We start from the raw sequence: 19,375 nt of genomic DNA on the forward strand, positions 1-19,375 counted from the left end.
TGTTTCAGAGCAGCTGGTGTCTAGTAGTGTGCACGCTGTGGGTGTTCGCGAACGCAGTATAACGATGATATTTTTGCTTTCAACCAAAAAACAAAGTCCCCCCAATCTCGTAGGAGTTGCAACAATTTTTTTAATCAGAATTTTATAATATCGAAATGTTGAACGACTACCCAAGTATTAAACAAATATTTTATCAAATAGTCTACAAATCAGTATTATTATTAAAAGCCTTTCTAATGAGTCGGACATTGACTAGTTATTTGTTATTAGTTCAGAGAAATTAGCAAGTCGTCATCTTTTGCCTATTTTGTCATCTTCCTCCTTCCCTTTCCCTACCAGCTTAACGTTTTGCGCAACGTGAATCGCTGATACCGACGAGAGAGATCGAGAAATGCCGCGCGCAATCCTTGTGCGCGATTATTCTGAAAAACCGGTTGTTCCAACAGTCAGATCTCCTCACTTCCACCTGGTGTTCTTTGTGCGGAGGCGTGCAAAAATGGATCGCTTTTAATTTGAATTAAAATTAATCGAGCGGCGTAATGGCGATTTTGTTTAATTCGTTGCGGACTGTTCGCGACACACCGGTATCGCTGGTGGTAACTCGCTAAAGAAAAATTGCTGTTATTTCGTTCAAGCGACAATTGATACTAATTAAATTCACCCGATTGCGCGTGCGAGTGATTTTCCATTAAAAAAAAAAAAAGGGGAAAACAGAGGGAAGAAGAGTTGTCTCTTCTCTTTGTCCGATAGTGTCCGCGAGTTAGTCAGTGGGTCGATAATAGTGGAGCAACGTTTAACGTAAAACATTATATAAATCTTGACACTTTAACACATTGTTGACCGGTCACGAGTTAACTCGTGTCTTCCTGCTCAAACGTTGCTGACCGGCCACGAGTAAACTCGTGATCGATGCGCTTTTGTTTCGCATCGATCACGAGTTGGGTCGGTACGTTCTCGGAGATCATACAATGTAATTGTTGTTTAGCATACCACAAGCTGTGTCTTTCGCTAATAAAACCCAAGTTGTGTTCCCTTAGAAATTAAAAAAAATTTAAATAAATTCTAAGTAAAATTGCTGGTCAACAATGTGTCAAAAAAGTACTAGGAACTTTGGTTTAAAATTGATTTTTAAATAAAAATGTTATGATAATTATTAAAAAACAATTTTTTTAATAATACCTGAAATGCACCCTATTTTACAATTTTTAAAAAATTCGTAAAGATTTATTTTCAAGTAAAAAAAGTTATGATAATTATTAAAAAACATAATTTTTTTTCAATAATACCTAAAGTGCGTCCTATTTTACAATTTCTGAAAGTTTGACAAACATTGCTTCATCAATAAAAATGTTATGACGATTTTAGTAACGTGCAAGTTTGCCCAAAAACGTGCGGTCTCAGGCGTATGTCTTACAGATTTCTTAGCGGTCCGCAATGTGTTAAGTAGCTCTATCTCCTCTGCGTTTAATGTCTCTCTCTCTCTCTCTTTCTCTCTCACTGTGCATGGACTGAATATTATATTTCGCGACATAAACAGACCACCACCGGTGTAATGCGGTGCAACTACGAGTTTTCCGAGCGTGGCCGGCGCGGGGAGAAAGTAGGTTGGAAATTGGAAGGAAAAAGAACACAAAGAGCGGTAGGGGGTAGCTGCCGGCAGCTTTTATATTGCGTGCGTTTATAACGGCCGCGTGCATACACGCGCATACATGTTGCACGTATGCGTGTGTGTATATGTATGTGTGCGTGCGCGCACGTGCTCGTTTATCGTCACTCACTTCATTGTTTACAACGTGAATACTTTCCGTTCCTTTATTTATATTTTTTTTATCGCCGAGCAACGCGCGCGTCTCTCAATCCTCGTGAAATTAAAATACCTTGAAGGGAAGAAGGGGGAGAGGGGGCAGATGGAGTTAACGCCTTATTAGAGTCTTGATCGATGCTTGGATTCGCAGCTCGTTTCGCCGAGTGTGATAGATATGCGAATGTAAATGTGTAATTTTTAAGAAATGTATGCATGTATCGTGAATATATTTTTAAAAATATGTTTCGCGTGATTTTTCGAAGAGCCGACGACGCCTTATATATTCGCGCTGTTCTAAATTAATTCTTGCAAATACCTTATGTTCATGTTTCTCACATGTTCAAAAACGTTTTGAATATTATATTATCTTAATATTTCGTCGCAATTTTCTGGAGAGGGAGGGAAAGAGTCTCGTACCTGTCTCAATTTTTTTTACAGATCACAAGTTTGCGGCGGCCGTGAAAAATCGAGCGTCACCCATAAAAAAGAAGGGAGACACCCGGCCGCGATTGAGTCCTCGGGCGTTCGCGCGCCTCGGATATTCGCCTGATACGTATTACGCTGCGCGAACTGCTGCAATTGCACACGTGCACGAGAAGCAGGCAAGATGCCAAGGTTTATGGGGAAAGACGACCCGGCGATTGTTTCATTTAAAAAATGATATTCAAGCGCTACCGTATTGCCAGCTGTGCGCGCGAAAGGTCGCCTCCCTCCCCCCTTCTTGTATTATTCCTCCTTCCTCCTTCTCCTCTACTCCATCCGCCTCTTTCTCCTTTTTCTCTCCTCTTTCCACCCTCGCTCGCTACGATGTAGTCCCGCGTTTTCTAGCGCGAACGAAACATCGCGAGATTTATCCTGAAAATACATCGTGTGCCCGACATCATGCAATTAAACGCCTGACACTACGGCGCGAGGTGGCGGGGGAGGGGTATGAAGAAAGAAAGAAAGAAAGAAAGAAAGAAAGAAAGAAAGAAAGAAAGCGAGAGTCGGAGCGAGAAAGGAAAATAAAGCCGGCGCTGCAAAGGCGAACAGAGCAGATGGAGAGAGAAAGAGAGAAAGAGAAAGAGAAAAAAATGAGAGTTGAAAATGCCCGGAAAAATTGTTATCGCAAACGTTGATAAAACAACGCTATTCACTTGTCGCGAACTTGAATAATAAGTTCTTACTCACGCGGACTCGTACGAGCAAAATAGGCAATTTTCTCGTCATTTAGATTGGCTTTTTATCGCAAAGTAGGAATTATCCTCTCTTTCCCTCCTTCTTTCTCTCTTTCTCTCTTTACACGTTAATAATGTAAAAAGGTACCGTTGATCAATCGTACGATCGTGAGTATTATCGTGCGTGTACGCAGAAGTTATTAGGCATTATTACAAACGGGAAAGTGAAGTCGGAACTCACGGGAAAGTAACTTAAGGGATTATGTGAGGCGTATACACACACACGTTCACGAATGTTTTAAGCCCCACAGGGTTAACATCTAACGCTTAACGCGTTAAACCCGGCCAATGGCAGCATATTGCAATGCCCATAGCGTAAAGACACTCGCGATTAGTTACAGCAGTTACACCAACGATATTATTATTACCGGCGAAACGACGTGTATCGAGCAACGTGCGGGGGCGCGTGCCCGTAGTTCGCTCGTTTCTCCCTACCGGGGAAAGAAAAAGAGGAAAACAAGCGATTCCGCATCGAGAGAAATCTCATTTAAAATTGTAGTCACCTTCGGCAATTCGACTATATATCTTCTTCTGGTTTTAACCCCAAAAAATAGTAGTGGAAATATGCACGTTAGGTTATTGTCACACTGAGAGAAAAAAATAATTGGAATAACTACGTGTCGCTATATTTTTTATTCTCAACCGTAGTCTCAATTTTGGCACAGTCTCAATTATACGTTTGTAGTTCTTTTGAGTATGCAAAATATGACAAAATGAATTCGGATTTATATTCGTAATAACTGGCATTCATTCGTGCAGCTATATTTTATGGTCATCATAAGATGGGAGTAAAACGTACAATAAAATATGATTATAACATAGGAACCATCTTATATAGCGCAGAAGCTTGCAATAACATCGCTGCAACGTTGCAACAGTGTTAACGTTAGCTTTTGTGCTATGTTGAATACGTATTTATATTTCGGAATATAAAATTTGTTATTTCTTTTTAATTGTGTTGCCCTTAACGTGTTAGCGAGCGACCATTTTGCCTGAAATCTCATTTATTAGCTATCTAATATTACATCGTATTTGAAAAAACTTCTCTAATGAGATTCGAACCTGACACTTTTGAATCGTAAATTGTCTGCCTCGCGCATTATACCGATTCTTCAATTGATAGATGTCTTATATATATATATATATATATATATATATATNTTGCAACTGATAATTTTCAATAATCAGATATAATCAAATATAAATATTCGTAAGTCACACACGTTTCTATCGAAATGTTTGTTTCTTTCATTATTTCATTTATTATCGTTACCACGTGTATAGTAAAATACATGGCAAGAACGTTGTTGCATATAATATTATTTGTCATTATTTATATTACGATTACGTTGACTCTGTTACAATGGTTAACTTCTGTTACCATTCTATATTTGCTACTTTATTATAAATAATTATTACCGTAATTATAATTATATTTATAATCTCATTCTATATATAATTCATGGTAAAAAATTTACATTGGTTGGCCACACTATGCTTATATCGTAATTATAATCTATATATATAAATGGTATTATAATATATACATTATATTTCTAATACTTTTGGCTATAATTCTTTAATTATGCCATTCCAAAATTCCAAATATCATACATTTTTCTCTCAGTGCTCTGGCATTATAGCAACATTTACTAGAAAAACAGTTCTCCCGATAAGAATTTTTTCATTTACGCGAGGATACAGTTGCAAATACCGTTACAAGTGGAAACACAGTTGCGGAAAAATATCTTCCTAAGTGCGAAAGACGCGCCCCACCCGAACGTCGCGCGGACCGTCGTTGCCGAGCTTAGCGCGCCGAAGCTTAGAATACATACACAGGAGGGAGAGAAGTACGGCTGAAATAGATCGTATTTACCTCGGTTGCGTGATCGATTCGGCGGCGCACGGTGCCTCTGCGCGAGGCTCGATCGCACCAGGGCCAGCAGGAGCACGAGGATCGGCAGGAGTTTCCTCGCTGGTAGTCCCATTTCACCTCTCGATCGATTTTACGAGCGATTCATTTGCCGCGCACGCGACCTCGCGCGCGCTTCCTCCCGGAGCAAACGGCGAGTGAATTTCGGTTGCGCTCTCTCTTTCTCCCTCTCTCCCTCCCTCACTCTCTCTCTCTCTCTCTTTCTCTCGAACTTTCTTTTCCTTTTTTCTATCCTCTTCCCCGACGTGCAGGGTTGGACGCTAGCCGAGACCTATAGACTTATATCGACTTAGATCGTGCCGCTTCTGTGTCGTAGGAACTGAGAGAGGGAGAGAGAGAGAGAGAGAGAGAGACGGATATATCGCGCGAGAGGGTACCAAATCGCGCGCGCGCGCGCACGACGTGTGCACCGATCGGAAAGCACCTTCGAGAGCCGGACGGAGACGGGGAACAGAGGGAAACCGCGGGTTCGCCGAATGTACGTATATTACGTACTCGCGGCACACGGAGGAGGGAGAGGGAGGGAGGGGAGGAACGACGACAGGGACCGCCGGCGAACGCGCGCGCGCGCACGTATTCACCCACAGCGGAATGTCGCGAGGCACGCGACGAAGATAGATCGCGGAAAGTTGCCGCAAGTTTTTACCCCCCTCCCGCCTTCCCCCGGTGTCACGATTTTTCGCGCGAGGGGAACCCGTGCGCTTGTTTCTTCTTTTCTTTCTTCCCCCTCCTCCCCTTCTATTTATTTTCTCCTTCCTAGCGGGGCGAACTTCCGATTCATTAACTGCGGCCCGTTTGATTTATCGTCGTCGACCCGAGCACGATCCGTGAGGCTCGGCAAGGACCTCGAGGACTCGTCGTCGAGGCGCCCGAAACGTCGAAAAAACGCCTCTCTTTCACCACCGGCGATTCGACGGTGTTTACTTGGCGCGCGTATTATAAGCCGGTTTGCGCGTCGCGGGCAAAGCCAAGGAAATTGCGCCGCACAATGGCGGCGGCGTCGCGACACGTTGCGCTTTTCAATTATTTTTAATTATTTTCTGAATCGCCCGCCGTGTCGAGTTTGACGCCCCGCGGTCTTCAATTTCAGCTCGCCGCTGCATTGTGCCGCGCGCTGTCGCGCGGCCATTGTGCGTGACCCTCTTCCGTTTTCCCCCAATTTTCCGATACGCATCGTTAACATCCCGCGTGCTATTTAACCGATCCTCCGCGGCAGCCGCGATTAACCGCGACCGAAAGCCAAAAGGGGTCTCTCCCGCGCGGCCTCCTTTATTCACCGCACCGGTCGCACTTGTACGAAGGTGCAGGCACAGTAAACGATTCTAACGATTTTTATCGCGGACGTTGTTGCGATGATCACGTGCTTACCGATTGTTTCTCGCGCATTTCGCACGGATTACCCCGTCAGATAATTGAGATTAATAGGAGCGTATTAACGGTCGTCATTAGAAACTTGTCTCGAGATGGGACAAGTACAGATTTGAATTTCGAGTTGGATCAGAATTTTCCAGTTGAATCGCGATTACAAATCGCCGTCACGTGTATCGTGAAACTCAACTGAGACAACCCGAGTCGAAATTTAGGCGCGAATATCTCGCTCGAGACGAGTTTCAATCGGGACACTCGGACTTGAATCTAGAGTTAGATCAGATCCTTTCGGTCGAATCGCGATTACAGGCGTAACGTCACGTGTAGCGGCGTAAAATTCAACCGGAAAACTCCGATTTCTAAACTCAGACCTGCACATTTTGCGTGGGACAAGTTTCAATTGAGACGTTCGGATTCGAATCTACCGTTCCTGGCCTGTACTAACAGTCGTTACTTGAAACTTGTCTCGTACTCAGAATTGGAATTTAAAGATAGACTCGAGTTTTTCTCTTGAATCTCACGACACGTGTGACGTCACACCTGCGATCGTCATTCAACTGAAGAACTCGCATTTAACTTTAAGCGCGAAATTCGAGTGTCTCACCTGAGGCAAGTTTCAAGTAATGAGTACTTTTTAAATTAACAACTATTCAACAACTATTAATGCTTGAGTCTCAGATTCAGATCTAACCGTAAACTCAGATCCGAGCATCTCGTGTGAGACGTGTTTCAAGCGACGATTATCAACACGCCTGAGTGACGTACGAGTAAAAGTTTTTCATTTCGCTGTCGACGCGCGACATGTTTCGAATGACGACTATTACAATACGCGTCTCAATTATTTGATCGAGTAAATCCGTGTGAAATCCGCGCGAAAAACAATCCGGAGCAAAGCGGATCTCGCACATTGGACGGTGTTCTCGAAAGAAAGGGGACGAATTCCTGGGCTAACAACGCGCGCGTAAAAAACGCACTCGAGAAGACCGTCGTTGCGTGCCTCCTCCTCGACGGATTTTCTCGGACGAGCGGCCTCAAGTCGCTCTCTCTCTCTCTCTCTCTCTCTGGGCTGCAAATGAAATTTTTTCCGTGCTCCCGCGTTACTCAGCGATTTAATTTCGGATGTAAAGAAGGTCCCGGCGAATTAGAAACGGCCGGGGCGGTGGCGCCGAGGCCGCGCGCGTGCTCGTAACCGCACTTTACGACGTGCGTCAAGCCTGCCGGCGGCTCGCGGATTTATCCGTTCCGATCGTAAAGGAAAATTATGCAGTGTGTAGGGAAATTACATAAATGCGCTTCTCACCGGACGCGGCGGCGGCCGGGTCGAGAAGGAAAGAAAGAGAGAGAGAGAGAGAGAAAGAGTGGGAGGGAGGTGGAGAAGAACGAAGGAACGAGCGGGCGAGCGAGGTAAAAAAGGGAGAGAAAAAAACAAGGGAGGAAGCGAAGATCGTTTATCAGCGATTTAATTTCACCCCGAGGATCGCCTGAGCGTAAAAGCTGCATCATGCACGAATCGCGCGCGATCGTTCGGCGAAGGTGCTTTCCGGGCCCTCTCGTGAGACGCGCGCTACACCTCGAGCAAAACAAGCCCACGTCCACCGCAGGGGATGGGGGAGGGGCAGCAGGGGTGAGGAAACGTGTAACGGTGATCACGAAACTCCTTCGGGCGCGACGTTCGAAATTTGCGGCGCGGTTCACCCCTCCCTCCTCCCCCCGAATGGTCCCCGGCCAGTTAGAGAAATATTGTCGGACGGATCCGTCGCTAATTAAAAACGTTACTCTCCGTGGCCGGCCGTTGTGGAGAACGAGAGAGAAAGAGAGAGGGAGAGAGACGGACCCTTCCTCACCTACGGAACTGTAAGAAGAAGAAGAAGAACTCCCCCTTCGAGGCAGCGACGAAGACGACGGAATCACCGGTCGAGCACTCGATCCTCCGAGAGATCACCCGGTGGAGCACCGAAGGAGTCGCACTGACCGAACCTGACGGACTGGCACGCCGCCGTTCGCCGTCACAGACCGAAGGAAGAGCCATCCGAGCATAGAGCACACCCCACCGCCGTTGTCAACGAGAGAAGCGTGGGAGGCATTAAGCTACTTTGGATTTTTTCCTCTCTCTCTCTCTCTCTCGTGTAGAGCCAGAGCTCCCCCTACCGCGGCGCCGATTCATCGCCCCGGTGACAGACTCTCCTCCTCCGTGAACGGAGGAACACGAGAGGAGGAATCGCGAGGGAAGTCGCCCTTCGGACGGACGCTTCGGAAGCTTCGGAATTAGCTTTTGGAGCTTTAGCGCGCTCGAGGCAGGTGGAGATGCGATGAGAGCGACTCGGCGTCAGCGAGTGTCGCGAGTTGTCTTCTCGGAAGAATCGCGGCGGCCGGCTTTTTTCTTTCTCGTGATGGTGATCGGATGGAAGAAGTGGCGAAGAACGGGGAAACGGCTAAATATATATGTATAACCGTCGGCTTCCGCTTCACGGATGCCGATCGTTCTGGGACGGGGGATTAGGCGACGGCTTTGCGGCCGCGCTTTCCGAGCTTTGCCGCCCCTTGCGAGGCGCGCATCGGGGCGAAGATTTAAATATATGCGCGGACGATGTGATACAAGAACAAGCGTCGTAAATCTGGGAGCGTGCTTCAACACGCTGAGAAAGTTCGGGACGTCGCTTCGGAAAAATCTCGAATTACTGTCGGGAAATGAAATAAAAAAAGAGAGAGAGAGAGAGAGGGGGAGCGAGAGGGGAAGAGGGGGAGAGGCTGGGGTTGAAGGAGCTACGATGAAAGATTAAAATTAGATTTATGTAAACCTCGTCTTGACAAATGTGACTGTAAATAAGAATCTCAATCGCACGGGGAAGATATGTCGGTTGAACCAACGAGAAGGTGGACGTAGCGAAGTGCAAGTCATAAAGCCGTCGCTCGGTGCGTAATTTTCTTTCCGCTCCGTTCGTTGAAAAAAAAAAAAAAGAAAGAGGGCAACGGCGTTGAATGAAGAAGGAACTGTTTCACAGACACTTTTCCTCAAAATTCCTCACGCTTCGATGGTCGCGAGGTCCGCCTTAAATTTGCAATTTTCATTCCGCCATCGCACCGCGCGCGCAAAGTACCGGCGTAAGTAGGAGAAATTTCACGACGCCGGGAATGGCGACGGAGTACGTACGTACGTACATCTCAGGGCGCGTAGGTTAAGCCGGATGAATGTTGTAAGGCGATACCGCGTTTACGAATAGAAGCCCGATAAGAAGTAGCGCGTATCGAAGATCGAGAGCCGGCGAGCGAGCCAAGTAAAATAAAGTATCCGATTTGAGCTGAAGAAAGCGCCGCTCGAGGAACGGAGCTTTGAAGCTTGCTCGCGTCATGCATCAACGACACCTGGACCGATCGTCCTCTCTCTCTCTCTCTCTCTCTTTTTCCGCAGACACTGCTTGTACACCGAACCGCAAGCGAAGAATTGCAGGACACGATGAGACAATTCGTTCGCAATTCTACGTGACAAGATTCTCCCCCGGCAATCCGCGTGAATGTAGCGGCGAGATTGTTGACGGACGAGAACGGCTTCATCGCGACTCACACCTTCAGGGTCCGGTCCGAGGTCGCTCCGAGAAGCAGCGACGCTCCGCCTAAGTCCACCTAAGACCCCCGCTCTTGTCGTGCGACAACTTTGGAAAAAACTCAACGACGAACAACTCGGCAGTCGCGCGATTTAAGGCAGGAAGCGCGCACACCACACCGACTGGAGAGGCCAAAAGTTCGAACGCCGCGCGAAAGTGGCGGGGATCCCCCGGCGGAGTTTCGCTCGTGGTGCGTGAAGTTAGCCGCGCGCGTCTCCTCCGGCAATTCGAATTCGTACTACCAGCGAAAACGTCGAAACGAACAGCTCTCTCTCTCTCTCTCTTTCTCTCCGAATGCCGTCGAACTTGTCTTCTACTCGTCTCTCCGCGCCCTCCGCGCTGGCGATATTCTCTCTCACCCTCTCTCTCTCGTCGTCGCCTCGCAAATACCGATACGCGAGCACGGACTAGGAAGGAGCGAACGAGCGAACGACCGGCTCGTCGTGTCCCGAGCGAGTAACTGTCGGCCGAGAGAAGCGTGGGAGGTCTTGCAGGTACCGCGGCTCCGTGGCGTAATGGCAATCACGCGGGCGGCCGCCGCGGCCTCATGCCGACCCTTTGGCGCGCTTCGACCTCTCGGCAGTTTCCGGCGCGCGCTCGGCGCCGCTCGACGAGCCTCCTCGAACGTGCTCCGCGCCCGGAGTCGCCGGCGAGCCGTCCGCGAGGCACGCTCGCGGGACTCTCTCAACGCGCTCCGACTTCTTCTCTCTCGGAGTTCGCTTTCGATCGTCACACGCATTTTCCTGCTTTTCGAATCGCTCATTTCCACACGAGGCTCGATCTCACGACGATCTGTAATGCGCGAGAGAATTCAGCCCGGGGGATTCCCGCTTTTAACTCCACGCATCGCACATAATGATGACGACAGAGTCTTGAGGATTTTTCTGCGGATAAGAACAGGAACGTAATTCTGATCTTTCGGATCGTTTATATTCCGATTCTTACTTTGATCGTTCGCACACGCTATCCCACCGATCGTTTATTTCCTCAGGCGCCTCCTAAATCCGTTCTTTGAATCGGTCTGTAACTTGTGACGAAATTTCGCTCGGGGGAATTGTGACTTTTCGCTCGTGAATTTTCCGCGTCAGGTGTGATACGCGACCTTGAGCGTTTCCCGCTTTCTTATTTAACGCATTAATATCGTAACGAGAAATCCGTAACTCAGTACTGAATTGATATCTCACCGGTCTCTGGTACCGGACAAACATATAAAACTTCTACATGAGATTACATATTCTCGCTTGTATATATGAGAATATGAGATTTGAATTAACCTAAATTTTTTTTGCGCGCGCGTAGCTGCGGACCGCGCCGGAATGCTTCGAGGGGAACGGCTTACCTCGGCACGCGTGTTACGCCGCAGGGCATAAACACATTCGAAATCGGTGGATTCCCGGCTCTCCCGAGAGTCGTGAGAAAAATCAAAGACGATCGTCGTCGAGAGTAGCGCATTCGTTCCCGATAACGCCGGTGAAGCGCGTTTCAGCGCACGCTCGGACGAGGCGAGCGCGGTCGCGCGGCCGCGAACGGAAAATCCTACTACTTTCCGCCCTCCCGCTTCTGGCCGCTGCGTTCGTCGCGTTCCTACGTAAATTTTTTAAACGCGCCGCTATCGATCACGTCGCCCATCTCGCTGTTCAACGTGTTAACGATCGAATTTCTCCGCCGGCCCCATGGAGACGGCGGTCGGTGTGCACGGACGTATCGGCGAAGTGCGGCGCGCGCGAGCGCGGCAGCTCCGACCGACACGTTCAGAGGTGGCCGCGCGAGAGCTGCGGATTATAAAACTTTAAATAAAATAACTTTAGAATCACGGTTTCTCCCTCTCTCTCTCTCTCTCTCTTTCTTTGCGCGCGCGCTCGGACGGGCGTGTCGCGATGGACGATGACGAAAAAGGAAGGAGACGCCAAAAGAGGAAAAGACGCAGGAAGAACGGCGAAGACGAGACTATAGTAGGACGAGGGAAGGAAGGGGGAAGGAGGGTGAAATACACGTCGTCCTCGCGGCGTACGATGTAGACACGTAGTCGCGGAAGAAAGGGACGGCGCATGTTTATTCAAACCCATCTTATATCGCATTTTCATACTAATGGACTTTTTCAACTTTGGCCCGCCGTAGCGTGGTTGGCCTGCCTGTCCGCCCGGCTGAGAGAGAGAGAGAGAGAGAGAGTGCCCTATGTTTCTGTTCTTTAGCTTTGGCTGGATGTAACCGACCCCCCTCGCCCCTGTGATCCCGGTCGGATGACGATTTCTCCACGGATTATCATAGTCGCGTTAGCATAACAGTTAGAATCTCGAGTGACGTGCCGGGAGGGCCGGAAGGGTGCCGGCAATGACGAGCGGCGCTCTCGAATCCTCCGCCGACTCGGACTGTCTCCTTCGGCGCGAGATAAACGATTGACCGACGACGTGTCCCCCGATTTGTCCATCTGTTTCCCCGCGCGGCGGGGACAGCCGGCGGGTGAACCATTTGGCATTAAAAATTGTAAGGGAGGATGCGGGTGCGAAAATCGACGCGACCCACATTCCCGTTCGAACGGGGCTTTTTCCGAGGCCGCTGATCGACCATCGTCGGCGTCTCATCATCAGTCGGACGGACAGCTTTGTCTTTTAATGCGATAAACTAATTCGGACGAGCGTGTGTCGCGCGCCTTGTGCACGAAAAAGCTGTAAAGTGCTCTGAAATAGTCGCGCTTGATTTGCAGCCACTTCTCTCTTCCTCCACGCAGCCGCCGTTATTCTCGAGGCCGACGCCGCTTTGCCTCTTCCATTTCTCGATAACAGAAATCGAACGGAAGCCAGGAAAGAAAGACGAGAGATAATTCATGGCGTAAATATATTATTGGAGACACGAAGATAACGGGGATTACAAATAGATCCCGACCAAGAAACGTGAGAACGCACACGTTTCTGTACGGGAGACGCGAATGGGTAATGACTTAGATTGATTTCGCAGCTCCCTAATGACGTAAGTGCCTCATTCGCGTTCTATTAGTGGGTATAGAAGTCAGCAGCCTGTTTTCGACTCAAAATTATATCAACACATATACCGATCTATATTTCCGATAGTCTTCGTTCCTGCGTGTCTGCTTATACGGTTGCCTTTATGAATCCGTCATCTTAATCCTTCGCCACTCTCTCTCCTATTCGAGGCTCTCCATATCAAATTTACATTAATTAAATCTTAAATATTTATTGTCCTTGTTGGCTGGTTGCCGGCAGGAATACCAGTTGTCTCATTGGATCAGGCTGATGACAGCAGCGATCATACGAATCCAACTCTTTTCCCGAGTAATAAAGGAAAAAACAAAAGTGATAGCGACACAAGAAATGTGTGCACGAAACGTAGAAGAGGGAGGAAGCGAGGGGAAACACAGCCCTCGTAGGCCTATACGTGTTACCGTCAGGATTAATAATACCAGCATAATCATTCTCACGGTACAAAAAAATACTACCACCTTCCGCTCGCCGATCAAGACAGAAGAGAGCCGACTTCTCCTCGACGTCGGAGACGACCTCGCACCGGTTCAAAAGGAGCAGCTATTTGTCACGTGAACATTTTTTTTACGACCGCCGCCGCCTCCTTCGAAGTCAAATAAATTCCTCGTTACACCATAATTCGGCGTGGGAGTTCGACCTGTTCGGCGACGCGCGGCGTCGCCGCCACCGCGTCCTGCATCCGCACCCACGGGCGAAAATTACTTTCTGGCGCGAGCGGGCTCGCTCTCTCCCTCCCTCCCCCGCTTACTCCCTCTCTCTCTCTCTCTCTCTTTCTGTGCGGGGCTCGAGGGTCGGGGCAGAATTTTCGCTCTACTCAGGGACGATTAAACAAATCCAGAGCGCAGACGCCGCCCGCCGCTCTCGCGTCGTAATTCTTCCGACCGCGTACGTATTGTCGTAAATTACAAAAAAGGGGATCTGAATTGCACCGGCAACGGCGCGTGCACGCGAACGCCGCGAAATAACCGCGCCTGTGTTCGCGTCCGTGTTCTCGCGCGCGACACGTACACCGCGCCGCGTTGCATCGTCGGGATAATGCCGTCCAAGAGTAGGTCTCGGCTTTGCGTCCCGCCGACGCCGTCCCGCGAATTTCGTAGGGAGGAAAGAAAGAATGTCACACCCCTTAACGCACTTAAATTGCGATTAAGCGGACCCCCGCGCGCGCGCGACTCGTATCTTTTATTCATAGCGCGGATTAACGGAAATCGATGCGCGTGAATGCAAAAGACGTGCGAAATCGCGCGTGTAACGTGTCGTCGCGTTCCCGAGGGCGGCCCTCGGTTCATTTTGTAGCGCCCCCCCCCCTCCCCCCCAACGACCTTTCTCTCTCTCTCTCTTTCTCTCTCGATAATAAAAGCATAAATAAAAAGTTTCATTACCCGATTCGAATTGCAAAGATCACATGTTTCAGTTTGAGATTCGGACCACTCGGTCACTGGGAGGAAGGGGTGGCGAAAGGGTGGGTCGGTGACGTCTGCGTTATTTTAGGTAAGGGGCAGAAATATCTTTTTCCCTTTTTCATCTCTCTGACCGATCGTTTCTCGCGTGACCGCGGTTTTCAACCCAGTTAAATGAGATATATAAAACATAAGCAAAGTTACGATTCGCCTTAAAAAGTATAAGCGGAGGGAACGACTTGCGAGTCTCTCTCTCTCTCGTGTGTGTATGTTTCATCTGTTACATCCAATAACGTTCGTCTACTATTTTAAGGAGGAAAAAGTCGCGACTTGCGATAACTTCGCGAGGGAGCCGCGGAGATTCGAGCCGGAATACGGCGGGGTCATTCGGCGGATTAACCTTGCGCGGGAAATATTGTTGCACCGTACTGTACTCGGAACGTACGGTATATACACCGGCTGTTTGTCGTTGGTGCTGTTCGTTTGTTACGAGTGGACCTTAAGTGTACGAGGTGCCACGGTAACGCCTACCAATCTGCTGTTTGTCCTCTAACCACCCGCTGCTCTCGCCGCGCCCCTCGGCGCGCTTAATTCCCGTGCGCGAGAAATGAAGCTTAAAGCCGAAAATGAATTCTAAAAAGCGAGAGCGAGCCGTCCCAGCGCCGCCAACACTGATGAAAGGAAATCCGCTTTCCGCGCGTTCGAACGACACCGCGGCGAATCGTCGTCGCATCAACGATACGGGACGCACGATCGTCCCGGCGAACTCGCAATAATCTTTCGCAAATCCGGGGAAAGGGAATAAAAATGCTGTCGAGCGGGCTATTCTGGTGTTTGAAATGTCGGGAAAAAATCGACTTCTCATATTCTTGATACTTATAGTAGTGAAAAGTCGTGAAAATACATTCCCCCGAAGCGTTTCGTCGATATCCGATGATTTCCTGAACGTTACGGGCGAAAAAAAACGAGCGGCAGAATGAAGAAAAAGCTTGACCCAGCATGTTCAGCGTTCACTGTCAGATGTTTTCGGATAACACAAGAGGTGTATGTATAGAGAAGAGTGCATTAATCATTTGGACGAAAAAGAAGGGTGGTGGGTTAAAAATTTAACTATTTATTATGGACTTGCTATTAAAAGAAATGTAAATTCTGTGCGAATAAAGAATGCTATAATTGAATATTTTATTATAAAATATCAATAGGCGATAATCCTCAATGTTCATTTCGTTCAGAGAGAAAGAACTCATGGTGTAGGTGGGAAGTTATAGGGTTTAATGGTAAGCTCGGCCAGTTCCATTACGATCCACTTCTTAATGGTAAAGCCCAAAATGCGAGTTTTTCAATATACGAAAATCTCTTTCCAGACGATTTACTGTTTTGGCGGAAATTCGCAAAATAACGAAAAGCTACAATTCCAGTGTATGACAATTCCGTTCCGAAACATGTTTTCTCAGAGGCACAAATTATAGAGATTACCGTTCTTCTCGTTGTTTGTGCATTTAATGAAGGATTTTCTCTTTTATTGAAAATATTTGAATTACTATTATTACTTGAAGTAATAGGAGTCAAAATTAGAGCGCAAACAAAGATATTCGCTGGTAAAAAGGACGAAGTTCGATTACAAGCAGCAACGCGACACAGGCTGCACACTGAAAAATCCATTTAGTTGACTTAAACAAAATTTGGTTTAGATACGGGTGAACAAATATATTGATTGTGAAGATCAAAATTTGGTTCTCCGAGTCAAAAGTTTGTTTCAAGTATTTCATAAGTCCATATATCCGCAGGTATATCATAAATTCATGAACACATCAAATTTATACAAAATATGTTTCCATTCCTAGTAAATTTCGCACTTCAATCAATAATAGTAAATTAAAACACTAAAACTTCTGTTTATTCATTCCAATTAACTGAATTTAATTTAATTTTCCTTCGGTAAAGTTTCTAATATTCTTGAAAAGAGGACAATTTCTTCTCTTGAGTAAGTAATAATGAGTTTTTCTAATATTTGCGATGAGTATACATTTTAATACTATCATCAAGGAAATATTCTTCGAGATAACCATTTCTTAAAAGGAGAAGAAGAAAAACAAATTGAACGATTGCTTTTCTTCGCGGTACAAATAATATTTTGCCATGTTGCAGTCGGTATCGCAGTAGGATAATCTATTTTGGGATAATTTCTATCCGGAATTCCATTCGGAACACTTACTTGGGAGAATCATGAGAAATTTCCGCGCGGGATTAATATGTCGTGCGGTATTAATATATATCGCAATGAGATCAATACTTTATAATCAGGTCTTTACTTTATCCCGCAATTTCGGTCGTGAGTGTTTTATAAAGCGTGAAAGTCCGGTCGTCATGTACTGTCAGAGATCTGTCAAAGATACTGCTGCGCCGGTGAGATATATTTAACATCCATAAATGTTCGATGAGAGGTACCAAATTTTACGATAACATCCGCGTGCGCGCGCGCGCACGTTTCAATCCATTTGTCATGTTGGAGAGCGACATTCGCACGCGATCGCTATGAAAATCGGTAAGTTGAGCGATATGTATTTGTCTTGCCGGATTATCAATTTTCAAGCGGTTCTGTATGGATTTCTATTCCGGGCTCGCGATGTGCGCGTTAGTCAAGCTGACGTAATTGATGCGTTTACCAAAAATTCGCGCGCGCCACTCGAGATGACGAAGTCGGCCGAGTTAAATCATCGTCGAGAGTCATCGTCGAGAGGGCTTACGTGTTACGCAGAAATAGCGAGATGTAAAACGGCATACTTTTCTCTCCCCCCTTCTCCCCCCTATCGTAATTGTTCGAACGTGTCACGGGAACAGTCACGGAATGCAGCGAAATGTGAAAGGCTGTTTTTGCGTACAGAGAAAGAGAGAGAAACGATCGGCAGCCGCGAATGTTCGCGAACGTTCGGCAACTGGAAATATGTTTCCGTAAATGTTACCGTTTAAATCGAGTCGTTCGCTCGCTCAAATACGACCTACCGGCTATTCCGGCTCACAAATAGCCGTCTCCCGCAGCGAGCGAAACTTCGAAAAACGGCTACTGAATGTCCAGCCTTACGAGTTCGTTCGAGCGTGCCGCGCAATCTTCGCGACGCTTGCAGAAATGCGCTCGGAAAATGATAAACGCGTTTCTCTTAAACTCGGATTTATAATCATGTGTCATCATCAGTGATAATAACCTTACATATATGTACTACATTATTACTATTTTTGTGGCTAAGAAGAAGGATACAGTTGAGGAAAATATTTTATAGTCGAGTTTTTACCTGGATACCGTAATTTCGGTATTAAAATATCAGGTGAAATATATTAATGAAGATATTAGGCGCGTAAATTAATCCTTTAGTTTTACCTATTTCTTATATATATATATATATATATATATATAAAGTATTTCAAATTTTCTCTGAACATCTCTCCGCTCAACTGTGATTTTATGGAGCTGCCGTCTATATTTGCAAAACACGTTGCATCGGGGAATGATCAAAATAATCTCTTTAAATAGTAGTGAGCAGAACTATTAATAAATACATTTGGCTATATTTTGCATTCTTTTTTCATTTCAACTGGGAAAATACAGCTGAAACTAGAAAAATGATTCGTTCTATTCTCGGTAAAAGACGCAGTAAATCGAGTGACTTGTAAAAAATGCTATCAGAGGTATTTTAAAATTTCGAGGTCTGTGCTCCACGACAACGCTTGACTTTTACGTAGCGAAAATAATGAAAGACGACATTTTTAATATAGACTAGTCGTACCGTATCCGGCTTATTCTCCGGACCACGTGTTTTTCCGATTTTCATTCGTCTCGGTCGTTGTAACGCCATTTAACTGACATATTTTAAAACAACAAAGGGAATGTTAAAAAATCTATCGATGACTTCATATTAATTGGAAAACCACTAAGTTTTCGTCGTGATGGAATTCGACAGCCACCCGATAAATGGTGTAAGGTCATGGATAATGGAGATCATTTCAATAATTAAAATTGCACACCTCTCATTGATAAATAAATTGCAAAAATTCTTAATAACTTTTAATTAAATAAATTTCAAATCAAACTTTTAATTAAAAATTTTTTAATAAATTTTAATAACTTCTGGTAACGAAAGCGCCGAATTAATTTACATACCTAATAATTATAATTTCTCTTATTGTAGCCGGTGGAATACTACAGATTTTGCGATGAAATCTTATTTGCACTGTGTAAAGTCATCGAGATGTGAGGAGCGGCTGTAGAAGGAGTTAAAAATCGATGAGTACTCACTGACACTCGGCGAAATATGTTTTACCGGTTTAATCAGAAATATTACCACACTGATTCGCTTTAAAAGGTATCTTGAAAAAAACTCGAATCGAAAATTAGCGCGAAACCGCGCGTGGTGACATTGAGCTGCCAACACCCTCACGGCATTTCGCTTTCTCGTTCTGCGACGGTAAAGTGATTTGTTGAAATGGTATCCTTTGCCGTATAGGCTACTCGGCAGTTATTGCTTATTCAATAAACAGAAACGGGATATTTACGAAGGAAAATCTACGTAGGCGGCCATTGTCCCAACGAAACTTCCCCCGTCACAACGTATCCTCCGTTCCGACATGAAATTATTCAGCAAGGGCTGGCGTATCGCGTGGTATAATTCGATTTCGTAATAAGGACAGAGTTATGAAAAGCCAACGATTAGATATACCCGTTAGGCGCGCGTGCAAGAGAGAAAGAGAGAGAGAAGGAGAGATAAAGCTCGTGTTCACGTTTCGCGAAACACGGCGAAAGTACCGGCCGGCGCGGGGATAAAAAATTCGGCGGATCGAGAATTCGGCTGTTCTGATAAAACTCGCGCGCACGCCGTCTGCGAAAATTCGAACTAAATGCCGGCCGACCGACTTTCGCCGCCGGTTTCATATCGGATTGATACATTGATGTGTACTTTTTTCAGCTACAATTCAATCACACACACACACAGTCTTCGCGCTTGGAGGGATTCTTCGCCTATACCGATAAATAACACATCATTCGTCCGCTTGTCCCGATCG

The 19,375-nt window shown here is 46.4% G+C and overlaps 1 protein-coding gene across 19 annotated transcripts in view; it reads right to left on the reverse strand.

The window, feature by feature from the left end:
* Positions 1-19,375, reverse strand: part of LOC106746236 (basement membrane-specific heparan sulfate proteoglycan core protein) — a 224,661-nt gene that overhangs the window by 116,765 nt on the left and 88,521 nt on the right. Inside the window, exons 1-2 of one of the 19 annotated variants that reach the window (XM_014622588.1) lie at positions 8,167-8,311; positions 4,898-5,068 (exon numbers count right to left, since the gene is read on the reverse strand). The exons of 17 other annotated variants lie outside the window; for them this stretch is intronic. In XM_014622588.1, the coding sequence (XP_014478074.1) occupies positions 4,898-5,009 (112 nt within the window). In that variant the 5' untranslated portion in view covers positions 5,010-5,068; positions 8,167-8,311. Of the gene's footprint in view, positions 1-4,897; positions 5,226-8,166; positions 8,312-19,375 lie in introns of those variants that run through there. One more of the 19 variants, XM_014622587.1, reaches the window with a different exon arrangement.

Source organism: Dinoponera quadriceps, unplaced genomic scaffold (assembly GCF_001313825.1).
Source record: "Dinoponera quadriceps isolate SergipeBrazil2010 unplaced genomic scaffold, ASM131382v1 scaffold566, whole genome shotgun sequence".
Lineage (NCBI taxonomy): Eukaryota > Metazoa > Arthropoda > Insecta > Hymenoptera > Formicidae > Dinoponera > Dinoponera quadriceps.